Genomic DNA, 18,763 nt, shown 5'->3' with positions numbered 1-18,763 from the left:
GATGGTCACTGGATGTTATGGCTCAGTGAAACTGGGAGAAGTGAACCTATTGGAAGCTGGGGGTAACTTTGGAAGGTTTCTTGTAAAGACTACAATCTGTGGAGAACATATATAAAATATATACAGCGTGGAGTTATTGGACATGTTAAGACATTATCCTTTCTGTAGTTTAGAGTATTAGCTACTTGCTAAATAATGTTTAGTCAATGTTGATTTTAGTTCGTTTGTTACAGTAAAAGTCTTAAAACTTGAAAACTTGCCAAGCAATTCCTTTAAATTGGTCATTGGGAATTCAAATTTGTTAGTAAAAGTTATCAGTCTTTATGAGGATCATAACACAAGTGAATTTTGGGCATTTTTGAGGACAAAATACACAATTTGATTAAATATGGGATGGTAACAGTGATAATGTTACTGGGCTGGTAATCCATATTCTCAACCCTATGAATGAAGAAATTTCTCCTTGCAATCCTAAATGATCGGCCCATTACCCAGAGACTGTGTTTTAGATTCCCCAGGCTTGGGAAACAACTTCATGGTATCTACCATATAAAGCCCCTTCAGAATCTTGTATGTTTCAATGAGATCACTTCTCATTCTTCTATACTCCAAAGAGTACGCACCAAATTTACTCAGCCTCTCATCATGGGACAAAACTCTCATCTCAGGAACCAATGTAGTACACCTTTGCTGCACCACCTCTAAGGCAAATATATCCTTCTTCAAATATGGGTGGAGACCAAAACTGCGCACAGTACTCCAAGTGTGGTGTCACCAAAGCTCACTGCAGCAAGGCTTCCTTATTCTTGCACGGCAATTTCCTTGCAATAAAGGCCAACATGCTATTGTAAGATGTTGTGTGTAGTTAAAGTGAGTCTCATATAGTTTAACAATAAGTGTTTATTAACTACTCAGAACCATGTACATATATACAGTATCAAGTCTAAGCTAGGAGCTGTCTCCATGCTTGCCTCTACACACATCTATTTCCAGTACAAGACTGCCTTCTAGACTCGGGTCATGTGTCCCTTTACATCACATGTGGGCGGTACTGTACCCAGTCCCACGTTAACCCCAGACCCTATATTACACATGCCATTTGACTTCCTAAAAGGTGCCAAGACTAAGGATATAATCTCACAGCTGGAGAAGAATTGAGTGGGAGGGGGCAGATCAATGTCCACATGGGAACCAACGACAATGATGAAACTAGGAATGATGCTTTCCTGAAAGTATTTGAAGAGCTGGGGTCCAAATTAAAATGCAGAATTTCATGTAATAACCTCGCAAACAATCATAGAGACAACTGATCAGCAGGTTAAATGTGTGGCTAAGAGAGTGATTTGGGAGGCAGGAAGTTTGAATCATGGAGCACTAGCATCAATTTTTTAAAAATGAAGCTGCTGTTCTGTTGGGATAGACTACTTAAACGTGTCTGGGGCCAGCGTCCTGGTGAAACGCATAATTAGGAATCAAGCAGGAGGACTCAGGCAAGGTTAAGTTCAAAAGCAGACAGTGAAAAGTCAAAATAATGTGGCGCAAAGTACTAAGGGAGAAGGAGTTTAACAAAGGTAATAGGGCTTTAGTGACTAAGGTGACATCAGGTAAAACCAGAAACAAATGGTACAGCTAATTGTGATGAAGCATTCACAACAAAAATAAATGAATTAATTGCACATAGAAATAAATGGGTTTGATCTAAAAACCATTACAGAGATGTGGTAGAAAGATTGGAATTAAATACACCAGGATACATGACTTTTAGAAGTGATAAGTGAAATGGAAAAGTTGGGAGTGGTGAGAGTAGTGGTTAGCCCCAATAATAAAGGATGAAATAAAACCAGTGGAAAGGATCTTAGCTTGGAAAATCACTTCGGGTGGAGTCAAGATACAAGGGGCAGAAAAGATTTAATTTATAGGCCCCCTAACAGCTGTTTAGTGTCAAGCAGAGTTGCTCTTTGAAAGAGCCAGCACAGACTTCAAGTGCCGAGTAACCTCCTTCTGTGCTGTGCTATGTTTCTAAATCAACAAATTAGGTGTACATTGGGGAGATGGTGGTGGAGTGGTAATGTCTGAACTAGTAATCCAGAAGCCCAGGTTAATGTTCTGGGGGCACGGGTTCAAATCCCACCACTGCAGCTGGTGGAATTTAAATGCAGTTAATAAAATCTGGAATATAAACCTAGTCTCAGCAATAGTGACCATGAAACTATCATCGATTGTTGTAAAAACCCATCTGGTTCACTAATGTCCTTTAGGGAAGGAAATCTGCCATCTTCACCTGGTCTGGCATACATGTGACCCGAGACCCACAGCAATGTGGTTGACTCTTAACCCTCTGAAATGGTCTAGCAAGCCACTCAATTCGAGGGCAGTCAGGGATGGGCAACAAAAGTTGGTCTTGCCAGCGACACCCACATCCCATGAAAGAATAAAAAAAAGTAACAAAGGTAATACAGTAATTTACAGGTACACTGTAATTTTCAGGTACACTGGGCAAACCAAATTTAGAGTAATCATCCAGAGGGCGAATTCATAGAATGCATTCAAGATAGTTTTCTAGATCAGCCTGTCATGGAACCAACTCGTAAATTGAAAGAAAAGATGGCTTGCATTTATATGGTGCCTTTCAAGATCTCAGAATGCCAAACATGCCGTACAACTAATAAGATACTTTTGAAGTAATGCAGGAAACACACAGACTATTTACATACAGCGGTTCAAGAAGGCAGATCATCACCACCTTTTCAAGGGGATTAGGGATGATCAATAAATGCGGGCCTAGCCAGCGACACCCACATCCCATGAATGAATTTTTAAAAACTCTCACAAAAAATCATTGTGGTAGTGACCAGATAATCAACATCACACAAAAAAAACGACTGAGGGATAAATACTGGCCAGGACACAGAATCACTCCTGTGTTCTTCGAAATAGTGTCATGCGATATTTTACGTCCACCCGATGGCACAGGGACACCTTTCATATTAAAGATAGCACCTCCAGCAGTACCGTATTCCCTCAGTACTGTGTCAGGCTTAATTATTGTGCTGGAGTGAGGTTTCAACCCACAACATTCCAACTCACAGGCAAGAGTGCGACCACAGCACCAGCGAGCCAAACTGACACAGGCTATTTGAGAAATGGTATTGTTCAGTGAGACTGGGTTCATTAATAACCTTCTAGTAAAGGAGCCTCCAGGGAATAGTGATCACAGGAGTCTAATAGTGAGTTAGCCAAGTCCAAAATGTTGGTCTTAAATCTGACCAAAGCGAAATATGCAGATACCAGCAGAGACCTGCAAAACATTTAATATCGCCCACACACCCACAATGTTGTTCAGCTCGCCCCAATCCCTCCAGTTAGGGTAACTTTGTTGCTGGGCTCCCTTTAACTTCTGACCTGCAAAACATTTGCGGTGAGAATATTGCAACAGTACTACTTTAAATCCTCACCCCATCCTACTCGTGCCATATCTATTCCATTCCTTTCATAACTCTCATATTATCGCCATCTCATCCATTCTTTCTATGCCATCCGATCCTTAATTCGATCCACCCCATGCCATCCCATCCCCAATTCCATGTCTTTCACATATCCCCACCCCCATGTTGTTTCCCGCCCCATATCCCACCAGTCAGGGTAACTTTGTTTTTGGGCTCCCCTTACCTTCCAATCCACAAAACATATGCGGTGAAATTAGAATCTTTACTGCAACAGTACTTCTTTAAATCTCCACTCCATGCCATTCTTTCTTCTTTATGCCATTCCTCTCGTGCCATATCCCTCTCATTCTTTTCATGCCTCTCATATCATCCCCATCCTACCCCTTCCCTATGCTATCCCATCTCATAGTTCTTCTGCATTCCACCTGCCATTCCCCTTCCCTAATTCTTGCGGAATGCTCTAGGTTTGGTGAGTTTGTTGTGCAAAACTGTTGTTCTGCATCTGTGGAATGACAGTTGGTTAATTCGATATTTTAAAACTTTATTGTAACATAAAGGAACTGAATGTACCTGGGCACTGCCCACCAAATAAATCCATCAACAGCCCACCACCTGAGCTGACCAATAAAATTGTCTGGATAGACAAAAACTGCATATGATTTTTAATAAGGAGGGGTAGCTACGGTAGACTGGTAAACTGAGGCTGTAACTAGCAGGGTAAAATAAAGGGAACCAATGGATGTAGTGCTATTAGGATTTTCAAAAGTACTCAGTAAGATGCCTCCCATGAGGCTATTATACAAAATTAGGGTTCATGGGATTGGAGATTATTATGGGTTGGTTAACAGACAGAAAACAGGAATAAATAGATAACTTTCAGGTTGACAGGCTGCAACAAGTGGGGGACTGCAAGAATCAGTGGTTGGGCATCAATCATTTACAATCTATGTCAATGTCTTAGATGAGGGAGCTGAGTGTAATTTATCCAACTTTGAAAAAGTTACAAAACTAGGTGGGAAAGTTAGCTGTGAGGAGGGCAGAGAGAGACGATGGTGCAGTGCTATTGTTGCTGGACTAGTAATCCATTGACCCAGGGTAATGCTCCAACAGCAGATGGATTAAATACAAATCTGGAATTAAAAGTCTAATGATGACCATGGAACCATTGTTGATTGTTATAAAAACCCATCTGGTTCACTAATGTCCTTTAGGGAAGGAAATCTGTCATCCTTACCTGGTCTGGCCTACATGTGACTCCAGACCTACTCTTTTAAATGCTCTCTGAAATAGTTGTAGAAGCCGCTACGAAGTCACAAAAGAGGATGGACCACCCGGCATCAACCTAGGCACTGGAAATGACAATCGCAGCCCTGTCGATTCTGCAAAGCCTTCCTTACTAACATCTAGGGGCTAATGCCAAAATTGGGAGAGCTGTCTCACAGACTAGTCAAGCAACAGCCTGACATAGTCATCCTCATGGAATCATACCTTACAGATAATGTCCCAGACACCACCATCACCATCCCTGGGTATGTCCTGTCCCACCATCAGGGCAGATCCAGTAAGGTGGTGGTACAGTAGCATACAGTCGGGAGAGAATTGCCCTGGGAGTCCTCAACATTGACTCCGGATCCCATGCAGTTTCATGGCATCAGGTCAAACATAGGCAAGGAAATGTCCTGCTGATCACCACATACCGCCTTCCCTCAGCTGATGAATCAGTGCTCCTCCATGTTGAACATCACTTGGAGGAAGCATTGAGGGTGGCAAGAGTGCAGAATGTACTCTGGATGGGGGACTTCAATGTCCATCACCAAGGGTGGTTCGGTAGCACCACCACTGACGGAGCTGGCTGAGTACTAAATGACATAGGTGCTAGACTGGGTCTGCAGCAGATGGTGGGGGAACCAACAAGAGGGAAAAACATACTTGACCTCATCCTCACCAACCTGCCTGCTGCAGATGCATCTGTCCATGACAGTATCGGTAGGAGTGACTACCACATAGTCGTTGTGGAGACGAAGTCCATCCTTCATATTGAGGATACCCTCCATCGTGTTCTTTGGCACTACCATCGTGCTAAATGGGATAGGCTTCGAGCAGATCTAGCAACTCAATACTGGGCAACAATGAGGCGCTGTGGGCCATCAGCAGCAGCAGAATTGTACTCGAACACAATCCGTTACCTCACGGCCCGGCATATCTTCCACTCCACCATTGCTATCAAGCCTGATTCAATGAAGAGTGCAGGAGGGCATGCCAGGAGCAACACCAGGCATACCTAAAAATGAGGTGTCATCCCGGTGAAGCTATAACATACGGTTACTTGCGAGCCAAACAGCATAAGCAGCAAGTGATAGACAGAGCTAAGCGTAAATCAATGTAAACAGGCATGATATAGTCAGGATTACAGAGACATGGCTGCAGGGTGACCAGGGATGGGAACTGAACATCCAGGGGTATTCCGTATTTAGGAAGGACAGACAAAAAGGAAAAGGTGGTGGAGTTGCATTGCTGGTTAAGAGGAAATTAACACAATAGTGAGGAAAGATATTAGCTCCAACCATGTGGAATCTGTATGGGTAGAGCTGAGAAACACGAAGGGGCAAAAAACGTTAGTAGGGGTTGTATATAGACTCCCAAATTGTAGTGGTGATGTTGGGAATGGCATTAAACAGGAAATTAGAGGTGCATGCAATAAAAGAACATCTGTAATTATGGGTGACTTTAATCTGCACATAGATTGGGCAAATCAAATTAGTAATAATACCGTAGAGGAAGAATTCCTGGAGTGTATACGGGATGGTTTTCTGGACCAATACGTTGAGGAACCAACTAGAGAACAGGCCATCCTAGACTGGGCATTGTGTAATGAGAAAGGAATAATTAGCAATCTAGTTGTGCGAGGCCCCTTTGGGATGAGCGACCATAACATGATAGAATTCTTAACATGATAGAATTCTTCATCAAGATGGAGGGTGACATAGTTGATTCTGAGACTAGGGTCCTGAATCTTAATGGAAACTACAATGGCATGAGGCGCGAGTTGGCTATGATGGATTGGGAAACGTTACTTAAAGGGATGACAGTGGGTAGGCAATGGCAAGCATTCAAAGTGCACATGGGTGACTGCAACAATTGTTTATTCCTGTCTGGCACAAAAGTAAAATAGGAAAGCTGGCCAAAGCATGGCTTACAAGGGAAATTAGAGATAGTATTAGATCCAAGGAAGAGGCATACAAATTGGCCAGAAAAAACAACAGACCTGAGGATTGGGAGCACTTTAGAATTCAGCAAAGGAGGACCCAGGGATTGATTAAGAAGGGGAAAATAGAGTACGAGAGTAAGCGGGGAACATAAAAACTGACTGTAAAAGTTTCTATAGGTATGTGAAGAGAAAAAACATTGGTGAAGACAAATGTAGGTCCCTTACAGTCAGAAACAAGGGAATTTATAATGGGGAACAAAGAAATGGCTGACCAACTAAATGCATATTTTGGTTCTGTCTTCACAAAGGAGGACACAAATAACATACCAGAAATGTTGGGGAACACAGGGTTTAGTGAGAGGAAGGAACTGAAAGAAATCAGTATTAGTAAAGAAATGGTGTTGGAGAAATTGATGGGATTGAAGGCCGATAAATCCCCAGGGCCTGATAATCTACATCCCAGAGTACTTTAGGAAGTAGCCCTAGAAATAGTGGATGCATTGGTGGTCATCTTCCGAGATTCTGTAGACAGATTCTGTGGAACAGTTCCTACAGATTGGGAGGGTAGCTAATGTAACCCCACTATTTAAAAAGGGAGGCAGAGAGAAAACAGGGAGTTATAAACCAGTCAGCCTGACGTCAATAGTGGGGAAAATTCTAGAGTCCATTATAAAAGATTTAATAGCTAAGCACTTGGCAAACAGTGATAGAATCAGACAGAGTCAGCATGGATTTACGAAAGGGAAATCATGCTTGACAAATCTACTGGAATTTTTCGAAGATGTAACTAATAGAGTTGATGAGGTTTATTTGGACTTTCAGAAGGCTTTCAACAAAATCCCACATAAGATATTAGCGTGTAAAATTAAACCGCATGGGATTGGAGGTAGTGTATTGAGATGGATAGAAAACTGGTGGGCAAACAGGAAACAAAGAGTAGGAATAAACAGGTCTTTTTCCGAATGGCAGGCAGTGACTAGTGGGGTACCGCAGGGATCGGTGCTGGGACCCCAGCTATTCATAATATATGTTAATGATTTAGATGAGGGAACTAAATGTAATATCTCCAAATTTGCAGATGATACAAAGCTGGGTGGGAGGGTGAGCTGTGAGGAGGATGTAGATGCTTCAGTGTGATTTGGACAAGCTGAGTGAGTGGGCAAATGCATGGCAAATACAGTACAATGTGGGTAAATGTGAGGTTATCCACTTTGGTAGCAAAAACAGGAAGGCAGATTATTATCTGAATGGCTATAAATTGAGAGGGGGGAATGTACAACGTAACCTGGGTGTCCTCGTACACCAATCGCTGAAGATAAGCATGCAGGTGCAGCAGGCAGTAAAGAAGGCAAATGGTATGTTGGCCTTCATAGAGAGAGGATTTGAATACAGGAGCAGGGTTGTCTTGCTGCAATTATACAGGGCCTTGGTGAGGCCACACCTGGAATGTCGTGTGCAGCTTTGGTCTCCTTATCTGAAGAAGGATGTTCTTGCTATAGAGGGAGTGCAGCGAAGGTTTACCAGACTGCTTCCTGGGATGGCGGGACTGACATATGAGGAGAGATTGAGTTAGTTAGGATTATATTTGCTGGAGTTCAGGAGAATGAGGGGGGTCTCACAGAAACCTATAAAATTCTAACAGGGCGAGACAGGGTAGATGCAGGAAGGATGTTCCCGGTGGCGGGGCAGTCCAGAACCAGGGGTCACAGTCTGAGGATATGGGGTAGACCATTTAGGACTGAGGTGAGGAGAAATTTCTTCACCGAGAGAGTGGTGAGCCTGTGGAATTCGCTACCACAGGAAGTAGTTGAGGCCAAAATATTGTATGTTTTCAAGGAGTTACATAAAGCTCTTGGGGCGAAAGGGATCAAAGGATATGGGGAGAAAGCGGGAGCAGGCTATTGAGTTGGATGATCAGCCATGATCATAATGAATGGCGGAGCAGGCTCAAATGGCCGAATGGCCTACTCCTGCTCCTATTTTCTACGCTTCTGCCCCACAACCAACGGATCCGATCTAAGCCCTGCAGTCCTGTCATGTGCAGTCGTGAATGGTGATGGACAATTAAACAACTCACTGGAGGAGGCTCCACAAATATCACCATCCTCAATGATGGAGAGGCCCAGCACATCAGTGCTAAAGATAAGGCTGAAGCATATGCAACAATCTTCAGCCAGAAGTGCCGAGTGGATGATCCATCTCGACATCCTCCGGAGGTCCTCAGCATTACAGATGCCAGCCTTCAGCCGATTCGATTCATTCCATGTGATATCAAGAAATGGCTGAAGGCACTGGATACTGCAAAGGCTATGGGCCCTGACAATATTCCGGCAATAGTACTGAAAACTTGTCCTCCAGAACTTGCCGTGCCCCTAGCCAAGCTGTTTCAGTACAGCTGCAGTCCAGTATGTGACTCCTCAGATACTGAAGTAGTCCATGTCTGCATGTAGTAAGAACTGGACAATATCCAGGCTTGGGCTGACAAGTGGCAAGTAACATTTGCGCCACACAAGTGTCAGGCAATGACCATCTCCAAAAGAGAAAATCTAACTATCTCCCCTTGATGTTCAATGGCATTCACTCAATCCCCGACTATCAACATCCGGTGGGGGGGGGGGTTACCATTGACCAGAAACTGAACTGGACTAGCTATATAAATACTGTGGCTACAAGAGCAGGTCAGAGGATAGGGATCGCGTGATGAATAACTTGCCTCCTGACTCCCAAAGCCTGTCCATCATCTACAAGGCACAAGTCAGGAGTGTGATGGAATATTCCACAATTGCCTGGATGAGTGCAACACTCAAAAAGCTTGACACCATCCACGACAAAGCAGCCTGCTTGATTGGCACCACATCCACCAACATTCACTCCCTCCACCACCGACGTACAGTAGCAGCAGTGTCTACCATCTACAAGATGCACTGCAGGAATTCACCAAGGCTCCTTCAACAGCACCTTCCAAACCCACGACCAGTACCATCTAGGACAAGGGCAGCAGACACATGGAAACATCACCACCTGGATGTTCCCCTCCAAGTCACTCACCATCCTGACTTAGAAATATATCGCTGTTCCTTCACTGTCGCTGGGTCAAAATCCTGGAACTCCCTCCCTAACAGCACTGTGGGTGTACCTACACCACATGGACTGCAGCGGTTCAAAAAGGCAGCTCACCACCACCTTCTCAAGGGCAACTAGGGATGGGCAATATATGCTGGCCCAGCCAGCGAAGGCATCATCCTGTGGTTTCAAAAAAACCGCAAAGGGATAAAGACAGGTGGTGAGTGATCAAGTACATGGCAGTGGTATAACATAAACAAATGTAAAGTTGCGCACTTTAGTTGAAAAGCAGACAAACAAATTTAATAAAAAGACTTGTATTTATATAGCACCTTTCACAACTAGGGGACGTCTCAAAAATATTTTACAGCCAATAATGAACTTTTGATGTGCAATCACTGTTGTAAAGGTGAGATAGTGGGAAATGTTGGCAGAAGGACTTGAATATCCTTGTGCATGAATCACAAAGTTAACATGGAGGTACAGCAAGCAATTAAGAAAGTTTGCATTATGTCAACCTTTATTAAGAAGGGACTAGAAAATAAGAGTGAAAAAGCTTTACTGTAAATAAAGGGACCTCACCTGGACTACTTTATACAGTTTTGATCTCTTTATCTGTGGAAAGGTATACTTTGAGATAGTGCAACAAAGGTTTCCTAGACTGCTTCCTGGGATGAGGGGATTGTCTTATGAGAAGGGAATAAACAGACTAAGCCTATATTTCCCAGAATTTAGAAGAATGAGAGATGATTTTATTGAAAGGTATAAAATTCTTAAGGGGCTTTAGGGTACATATTGGGAGGATGTTTCCCCTAACTGGGGAGTATAGAACTAGGGATCACTGTCTCAGAATAAGTGATCAAGTCATTTAGGGCTGGATGAGGAGAAATTTCCTCACTCAAAAGGGTTTGAATCTTTGGATTTCTCTATCCCAGAGAGTAATGAATCCTCACTCTCTAAGTATATTCAAGACAGGGATCGATCAATTTTTGAATACTGAGGGGTCAAGGGATATGGAGTTAGTGCAGGTGGGTATAGTGAATGTAGAAGATCAATCATGACCATAGTGATTTAATGTGAAAGGCTTTCTGATCTTACTTCCAATGTTCTTATAATCAGGAGTAGAGATGGTGGGGAAAAGCTTGGCTGCTTGAAGTGGAAGGGGGAGATATAATGGCACTAGAAAGGAGGTATAAAGATAATCCTTTCCTTGGTTCTTGTGCCTCACCTCTACCGAGAAGGCTTAAAAATGTAAATAACTTGGCCATTAGTAATCTAGAGAAGATTATGCAAATGAAACACTTAGTTAAATAACATAGGGACCTCCATATAGTGTGGGGAAATGTTTCAGGACTTCTTGCCTCTGAATAACAAATCCTAACAGTGGCCAGGAACCACCATTCCATAATATTTTTCAAAACATTTTTCTTTTGAAACTACTTAACAACTTAAATCCGATTCTTGGTCACTGCTGAGAACTTCCTTAACAGAGGTGGGAGCTTGTAAAGGAATGCAGTTATTTCTTTGGTCTGTGACAGTCCAATAAGAACTAAGGATTGTGGCTGATCCTGTGATAAAAATGTAGCCAGGAGAGGCAAGAGGGGTAAATGGCTTCAGGCAGGGAGCACAGTAGCACAGCCCATGGAAAAGGAAAACAAAAATAAAAATACCTGGAAAAACTCAGCAGGTCTGGCAGCATCTGCGGAGAGGAACACAGTTAACGTTTCGAGTCCGTATGACTCTTCAACAGAAGTAAAAATAGAAAAGAGGTGAAATATAAGCTGGTTTAAGGGGGATGGGGGTGGGACAGGTAGAGCTGGATAGAGGGCCAGTGATAGGTGTAGATAGCCAAAAGATGTCATAGACAAAAGGACAGAGGTGTTGAAGGTGGCGATATTACCTAAGGAATGTGCTAATTAAAGGTAGAAAGCAGGACAAGCAAGGTACAGATAGCCCTAGTGGGGGTGGGGTGGGGTGAAGGGAAGGGATCGAAATAGAAAAGGAAGGTGGGAAGACTGGTACGGGTAGGTATAAGTTTAGGTGCATTAGCAAAGTGTTACAGGAAGGCAATGTGAACAAATGGGATTTGTATGCATTTGAAACAGTCATATATTATTATGCATATTTGATTTCCGAACACCAGTTAACATAGGAAAAATGGCAGAAACAGGCCATTCAGTCCACCCAATCCATGCTGGTGTTTATGATCAACTTGAGCCTCCCCTCGTCTAAATCTACCACCATAACCCTCCATTTCCTCCTCCCTCATATGTAGTTATTATTGAAAGTTTCAACCACTCCACATATAATACAGTAACTTATATGAAGAATAGCTACACGTAAATTATAAGACAGTGTGCCAATTTACAAGAGGAAGTGAACTGCAATTCAAATTTAACCAACATATAATTAACAGACAAGGATGCCAACTAAAACAATTTCTCTCAACTGACCAGGGGCCCTTGCCTTCATGGTTAAGGCACTTAATGAGTACTTTTGTAATAAGGTCATAGAACTGACCATAGCACCTGTTTGGGGAAGGAGAGGAGAAAGTGTCAGAATTGTCACTCCTGATTGCTTTCCAATGATTTCTTCTGAAATGTGTGCTTGCAAACATTGTGTCGACTGGATCAAGCTTAGTTATAAACCTCACCACAGTAAAAATAACTTGCCTGCAGTTTACTTTCCACATGCACAGTTAAGAGCCACACTCTACAGAGATGCGCTGGAGCTGCAAGCATTTATGGAACTGAGCAGTCATGATTTAGCACCCAAGGCAGCAGAAAGAGGGATATTATTGTTATGATTCACTTTGTGCAATCAAGGGTTATGCTAGTGGTTGCGGAGGGTACAAGTGGTCATTTATACTGTTTTTAAGGCACTCTGGATGTTCTAACATTTAAATCTTTTATATAGAAATGTGTTTCCTGGGCATAAATTCATTTTCATACTGTTACAAAGCTAGATTGTATGAACATGTATTACTAATATGGTCATTTTATGTAAATATTAGTATGAAAGCAAATGGAACAATGTTGTGGTTCTGCAAATTTCAGGTAGATCGTGGGCGAGTATTTCATCCCCCCCCTCAAATATTCAGAACTCCAAAGATATTCCTTCAGGGCAGCAATGTAAAAAAATTAAAGAAAGCTGTTCAATAGTTTCTATCGAGTCTCCTTTTGATACCTTGCGTATCTTGTTTTTTGTGCCATATACATTGAAGTCTTTTTAATTAACAGACTCCCATGTTAGAATTGAAGATTTACCAGGAATCCTTAGCATATGGATGATATTGTAACACATTTGATTCAAGAGATCACCTTCAAATACTTCTGCAGTAATACTGACACATTTGACATCACTCAGATTTTACAGGGTGCCAGTACAAGGTACAGCGTAACTACAAGCACAATAACTAAGAACACAGTTCTGCTGAAGGGTCATGAGGACTTGAAACGTCAACTCTTTTCTTCTCCGCCGATGCTGCCAGACCTGCTGAGTTTTTCCAGGTAATTCTGTTTTTGTTTTGAACTAAGAACACAATTTGCTTTGAAAGGTGCTTTTACATCACACCAACTGGAGTCTAATTTCCCAACTATTAAAAGTAATGCACTGCATTTGTGCTCAATTTGCAAAAATTGAAAGAGTGACCTCAACTCCCAATGTTTTTTTAGGAGATAAGTGCTTAATGTGGGGTAATATTAAATCAAACAAGTCAAAGTTCTAAATTTAACCCAGGTCTGTGCTAATGCAGCCGATTCCAGCCAGAGCCACAGATCGGATGTTGCAATTGGATACTCTATCCCTAAGTTAGAAATGGGACTGGAGAAAATGAACCATTTCTTCCACTACTGATTGTCTAGTGACCCCTGCTGGAAAGTCAACATATCACTTCTGAATGAAAGCAGAATTAGGCTCAGCTGCAGTGCCCTCCAGAGTCAAACAACCTGTCAACATTCACTATCTCGGTGCATCCATGCAAAATGGCCACTAGGGTGAACCCACTGATGCCCATGAAATCTCATTTCTACAAAAGGAAGTGCCTTTTTGAGAGAAGGGGAAAATGTGCGTAAAAATGGGGGAGAAGAAATAATGGCAGTGCATGGAAAAGAATATTTACCACACTTACAAATTTATATAACACATTTAAATCAGTAAAACATCCCCAAGTGCTTAACAAGAGCAATGTTGATTAAAAAAAAGAAACACCAAGGAGAAACACAATTATGACCAAAAGCTTGATCAAAGAAGAGCATTTTAAAAGAAGAGAGTGGGGCAAAAGGTGCAAAGACTTATAGAGAATATTGTGGAGCTTCGGGTCAAGGCAGCGAAAGTACAGCTGTCAATGGTGCAGCAATTAAAATTAGGGAAGCTCAAGAGGGTAGAAGCTGAAGAGGGAAGAGACTACAAAGATATGTACAGCTGGAGGAGGGAAAAGGCTGCAAAGATATGTACAACTGGAGGAGGCTACAGAGATAGGGAGGAGCGAGGCCATGGAAGGGTATGAAAACAAAGATGATTTTAAAATTGAGGCTGTGTTTGGACTGGGAGCAAATGAAGTTCAGCAAGCACAGGGGTGAAGGATGAATGAAATTTAGAATGAGTTAAAATGTAGGCAGCAGATTTTTGGCTGAGCACAAGTTTTTGGAGGGCTGTAGATGGTAGGCCAGCCAGGAATGCATTAGAATAGTTGCAGAAATGAAAGCCAAAGGCAAGGTAGTTGGGAATTTGAAAGTGTGCTGGTGAATGACTTAAGGGATTATTTTTCCCCAAGGCACAAAGGAGAGTTGGGAGAAGATAGGGAAATATGGGCGGCGATAAGTGGTTAGAGATTGCCTTTTCGGTTGTAGTTACGACGGGAGCAGTAAGGCCATTTGAGATAAGATCAAGTGGAAACATACCAGATGTTGAAAATATGATTTGATTTAACCATACCTTGTTGCAAAGATCTGAAATGAACCAAAACTTGCCCTTCCATTTTCATCAGTTTTCTGCAGTTGTGGCGCTGGTGACAGCTGGAGGAAAAGGAAGCCATTTGTTACAGAAGAAAGATTCAATCAGTTTATGACTAAAACAATAGGTCTAAAGAAATCCAAGTAACCCTGCTAGCTCACATATGTACCATTATGATTCGTGGTCAGTAAACTTTGTTGTTACATAACACCATCGCTTGAAACTTTAAAATCTGAAAAATTGATTTCTACAAATTGTTTCCACAGAATGATTGAAATTCAGCCTCTGCTTTACTATATCCAAGGGGGTGATGAAAGAGGGGCTAAGAAACAATACTCTTCTTTTAAGAAACTTTCAGATGTCTTTCTCCCCATCTCACACACCATTGTAGAAGACCTTGCCTAGAACACAAGTACACTTTGATGGGAAGCGATGGCACAAAGATCCCAAAATATCAGTATGTCAACTCCAAATCATAGAGGTCCAGAAGCAAAGTCAAGGTGCGCTAGGAAACATCTTTACCAAACTTCCTTGTGAAGAACGAGGAAGACTACGCGTATGACAGATGGTGCACTCTCAAACTCCAAATGCAAGTGATATACCAAAATATCATCTCAGAATCCTACAGCACAGGAGGCCGTTGCTTGGCCCAACACAATTATGCCAGTTTCTTCGACCCCTTTCCCTGGCAAGAACTTTACTCTTTTAGCTTTTACTTATTCAAATATTTATCCACTTCCCTTCTCAAAGCTATTTTGGTTTCTGCTTCTACCACTGTTCACAGTAGGCTTTCAATGTTATAAGCTTTTGTTCAAAAATTTTCTTGACCTCTCCTTTTGTTCTCTAAGTGACGCTGGTGTCATACCCTTTAGTTACTGGCTTAATGATGAGGAAAATAGTTTTACCACAGTTTAATCTTATTAAACCTGCAAACATCCATCAGATATCCTTTTGTCCTTCTTGGAGAAGAGCCCTGTTTTTCTAGTAAATCCTCATAATTAAAACATTCCACTTCAGGCGTCAGCTTAGCAAACCTCTTCTTTACGCTCAACATTTTTCCTGTAGTAGCAGCCCAAAAGTGAAAGTTTTCTAACCACATTAGAACAATAGAAATATTTTACTGCATCAAGCAAAATCTATCACAGACAAGTTGGTTTCATTTTTTTCACTGTGACTACAGCAGTGCTATATATTATGGTTAAAGATCAAGACTATTAGGAGGATAAATCTCCAAGTTTTGTTCTGTAGTGTAACATAACCATTCTTTAAAATTGGAGCTTGAATCATGAATAAAGTAACAGACAATTACTCAAATCAAAGAAACAGTTGGTCATCTGTTTTTAGAGTATGCAATTGCCAGGTGGTCAAAGGCATCTTTCTTCACTTATTAGTTGCGGCAAAGGTCTTGATTTGAGAGCCGTCATTTCATTTCCAAAACACAAACAGAAGAAACCAAAGGAATGTACGTGCAAATTGGACTACATTTTTTGGTCTTTGGGGCTGTATCACTAGAGCTCAGATTAAACACTTCTATTAGTACTACCTGTACGCATTGTAAAACATGTTTTTAGGAATAAACATTCTTAGCCTTCACATGCAGGAAAATCTGTCACATTTTTTCCCGTGTTTGTGATTCAATCATGTTAACGGTGCTATAAATTCTAAATTTTGCAGCCAATATAGCATCAGTAAATTTCTTACCTTTAGGCCACTTTCTTTTAGCAGGACAACTTTAATCATAGGTTCAGGAGAAGGATTCCCCCAAGCATCACAAAGCTGGACAACCAAAGGCTTATCAAGAGCCTTACCATTGACAACTGAGAGGGGCTAAAAATAAAAATAAAAATTTAGTTAAGGTAGATACACCACAAAAGGCAGTAATTTTTCCTTAATGTCAAATTTCAACCAAATTCCTCACAAAAATGAACCGATAGTCATACTAAGCACCTTCAATGTAGTTTATCATAGTTGAATCTCCAAAAACAAATCAATGATACATCATCCAAATGTATACAAGGACACTACATCACTAGAGTATGGGGCTTAAGAGTGCACTTATGAATGCAAGATTTGCTGCTCAGTCGTGTAAGAAAAGTACTGCAATAATCATTGGAGACTTGAATCTTCATGGACAAACCAAATTGGCAAAGGCAGCCTAAAGGGCGAGTTCACTGTGTATTCGGGGCAGTTTCTCGTATTTGGACAGTTTCTTAGAATAATACATTCTGGAATCAAACAGGGAAGATGCTATTTTAGACAGGATTAATTAATGATCTCATAGTAAAGGATCCTCTAAGAAAGAGAGATCATAATGTAATGAATTTCAGATTCAGTTTGAGGGTGAGAAACTTGGGTGTAACTAGTTGTTATGTAACTAGTGTCATAAACTTAAATAAAAGCAATATAGGTATGAAGGCAGAGTTGACTAAAGTGGACTGGGAAAATACATTAGAGGATAACGTGGTAGATAATCAGTGGCAGTCAATTAAGTAGATATATCATAATTCTTGAACATATATTCCATTGAAAAATAAAGACTCTAAGAGGAGGATGAACCATCCATGGCTAACTGAGGAAGTGAGTATGCTATCAAATTGAAAGAAAAGGGCATACAGTGCTGCAAAGATCAGTGGTAGGCCAGAAGATTGGAAAGGTTTTAGGAAAAAGCAATGGATGATTAAAAAGTAGAGGGAACAAATAAATTGAAAGTAAACTAGTAAGGAATATAAAAATAGACAGCAAAGACTTCTACAAGTATATAAAAAGGAAAAGGGCAGCTAAAGTAAATGTTGGTCCCTTTGAGGATGAGACTGGAGAATTAATAATGGGAAACACGGAATTGGCAGGGACTTTGAACAAATATTTTGTACGTCTTCATGGTTGAAGACATCAAAAGCATCCCAATAATAGTAGAAAATCAAAGGATAAAAGGGAGGAACTCAAAACAATTATCACTAGAGAAAAAGTACTAGGAAAACTAAAGGCTGACAAGTCCCCTGGACCCCATGGCCTGCACCCTAGGGTCTTAAACGAAGCAGCTGCAGATATACTGAATGCACTGGTTGTAATCTTCTAAGATTCCCTAGATTTGGCAAGGGTCCAACAGATTGGAATGCCACAAAGGTAATGCCCTATTCAAGAGAGGAAGACAGAAAGCAGGAAACAATAGGCTCATTAGTCATATATTTGCCATTGATAAAATGCTGGAATCCATCATTAAGGAAGCAATAGCAGGACATTTAGAATCAAGCAGAGCAAATATGGTTTATGAAGGGAAATCATGTTTGACAAAATTAAGAGTTCTTTGAGGATGTAACAAGCAAGGTGGATAAAAGAGAACCAGGTGATGTTGTGTATTTGGATTTCCAAAATGCATTCAGTAAAGTGCCACATAAAAGGTTACAACAAAGATAAGAGCTCATTGTGTTGGGGGTAATATATTAGCATGGATAGAGGTTTGGTTAACAGGAAACAGGGTCAGGATAAAAAAAATACCTGGAAAAACTCAGCAGGTCTGGCAGCATCTGCGGAGAGGAGCACAGTTAACATTTCGAGTCCGAATGACCCTTCAACAGAACTAAGTAAAAATAGAAAAGAGGTGAAATATAAGCTGGTTTAAGAGGGGGGGCATGGGGGGAGAGCTGGATAGAGCCAGTGATAGGTGGAGATAACCAAAAGATATTAGTTCTGTTGAAGGGTCATTCGGACTCGAAACGTTAACTGTGCTCCTCTCTGCAGATGCTGCCAGACCTGCTGAGTTTTTCCAGGTATTTTTGCTTTTGTTTTGGATTTCCAGCATCCGCAGTTCTTTGCTTTTATAACAGGGTCAGGATAAATGGGTCATTTTCAGGTTAACAAACTGTAATAAGTGGAGTACCACGGGGATCAGTGGTGGGGACTCAACTATTTACGATTTACATTAATGACTTGGATGAAGGGACTGACTGCATAGCAGCCAAATCTGGTGACAATACAAAGATAGGCAGGAGAATAAGCTGTGAAGATGACTTAGGATCTGCAATGGGATATAGATACGTTAAGTGAGTGGTCAAAAAATTGGCAGACGGAGGAAAATATGAGGTTGTTCACTTTG

General features: G+C 41.4%; 1 protein-coding gene across 1 annotated transcript in view; it reads right to left on the bottom strand.

The window, feature by feature from the left end:
- Positions 1 to 18,763, bottom strand: part of smchd1 (structural maintenance of chromosomes flexible hinge domain containing 1) — a 211,842-nt gene that overhangs the window by 79,363 nt on the left and 113,716 nt on the right. The window contains exons 30-31 of the mRNA XM_078540635.1: positions 16,372 to 16,497; positions 14,653 to 14,732 (exon numbers count right to left, since the gene is read on the bottom strand). Of these exons, the coding sequence (XP_078396761.1) occupies positions 14,653 to 14,732; positions 16,372 to 16,497 (206 nt within the window). The remainder of the gene's footprint in view (positions 1 to 14,652; positions 14,733 to 16,371; positions 16,498 to 18,763) is intronic.

This window comes from Cetorhinus maximus, chromosome 4 (genome assembly GCF_964194155.1).
Source record: "Cetorhinus maximus chromosome 4, sCetMax3.hap1.1, whole genome shotgun sequence".
Taxonomy (NCBI): domain Eukaryota; kingdom Metazoa; phylum Chordata; class Chondrichthyes; order Lamniformes; family Cetorhinidae; genus Cetorhinus; species Cetorhinus maximus.
This window is presented reverse-complemented; position numbering and strand designations above follow the sequence as displayed.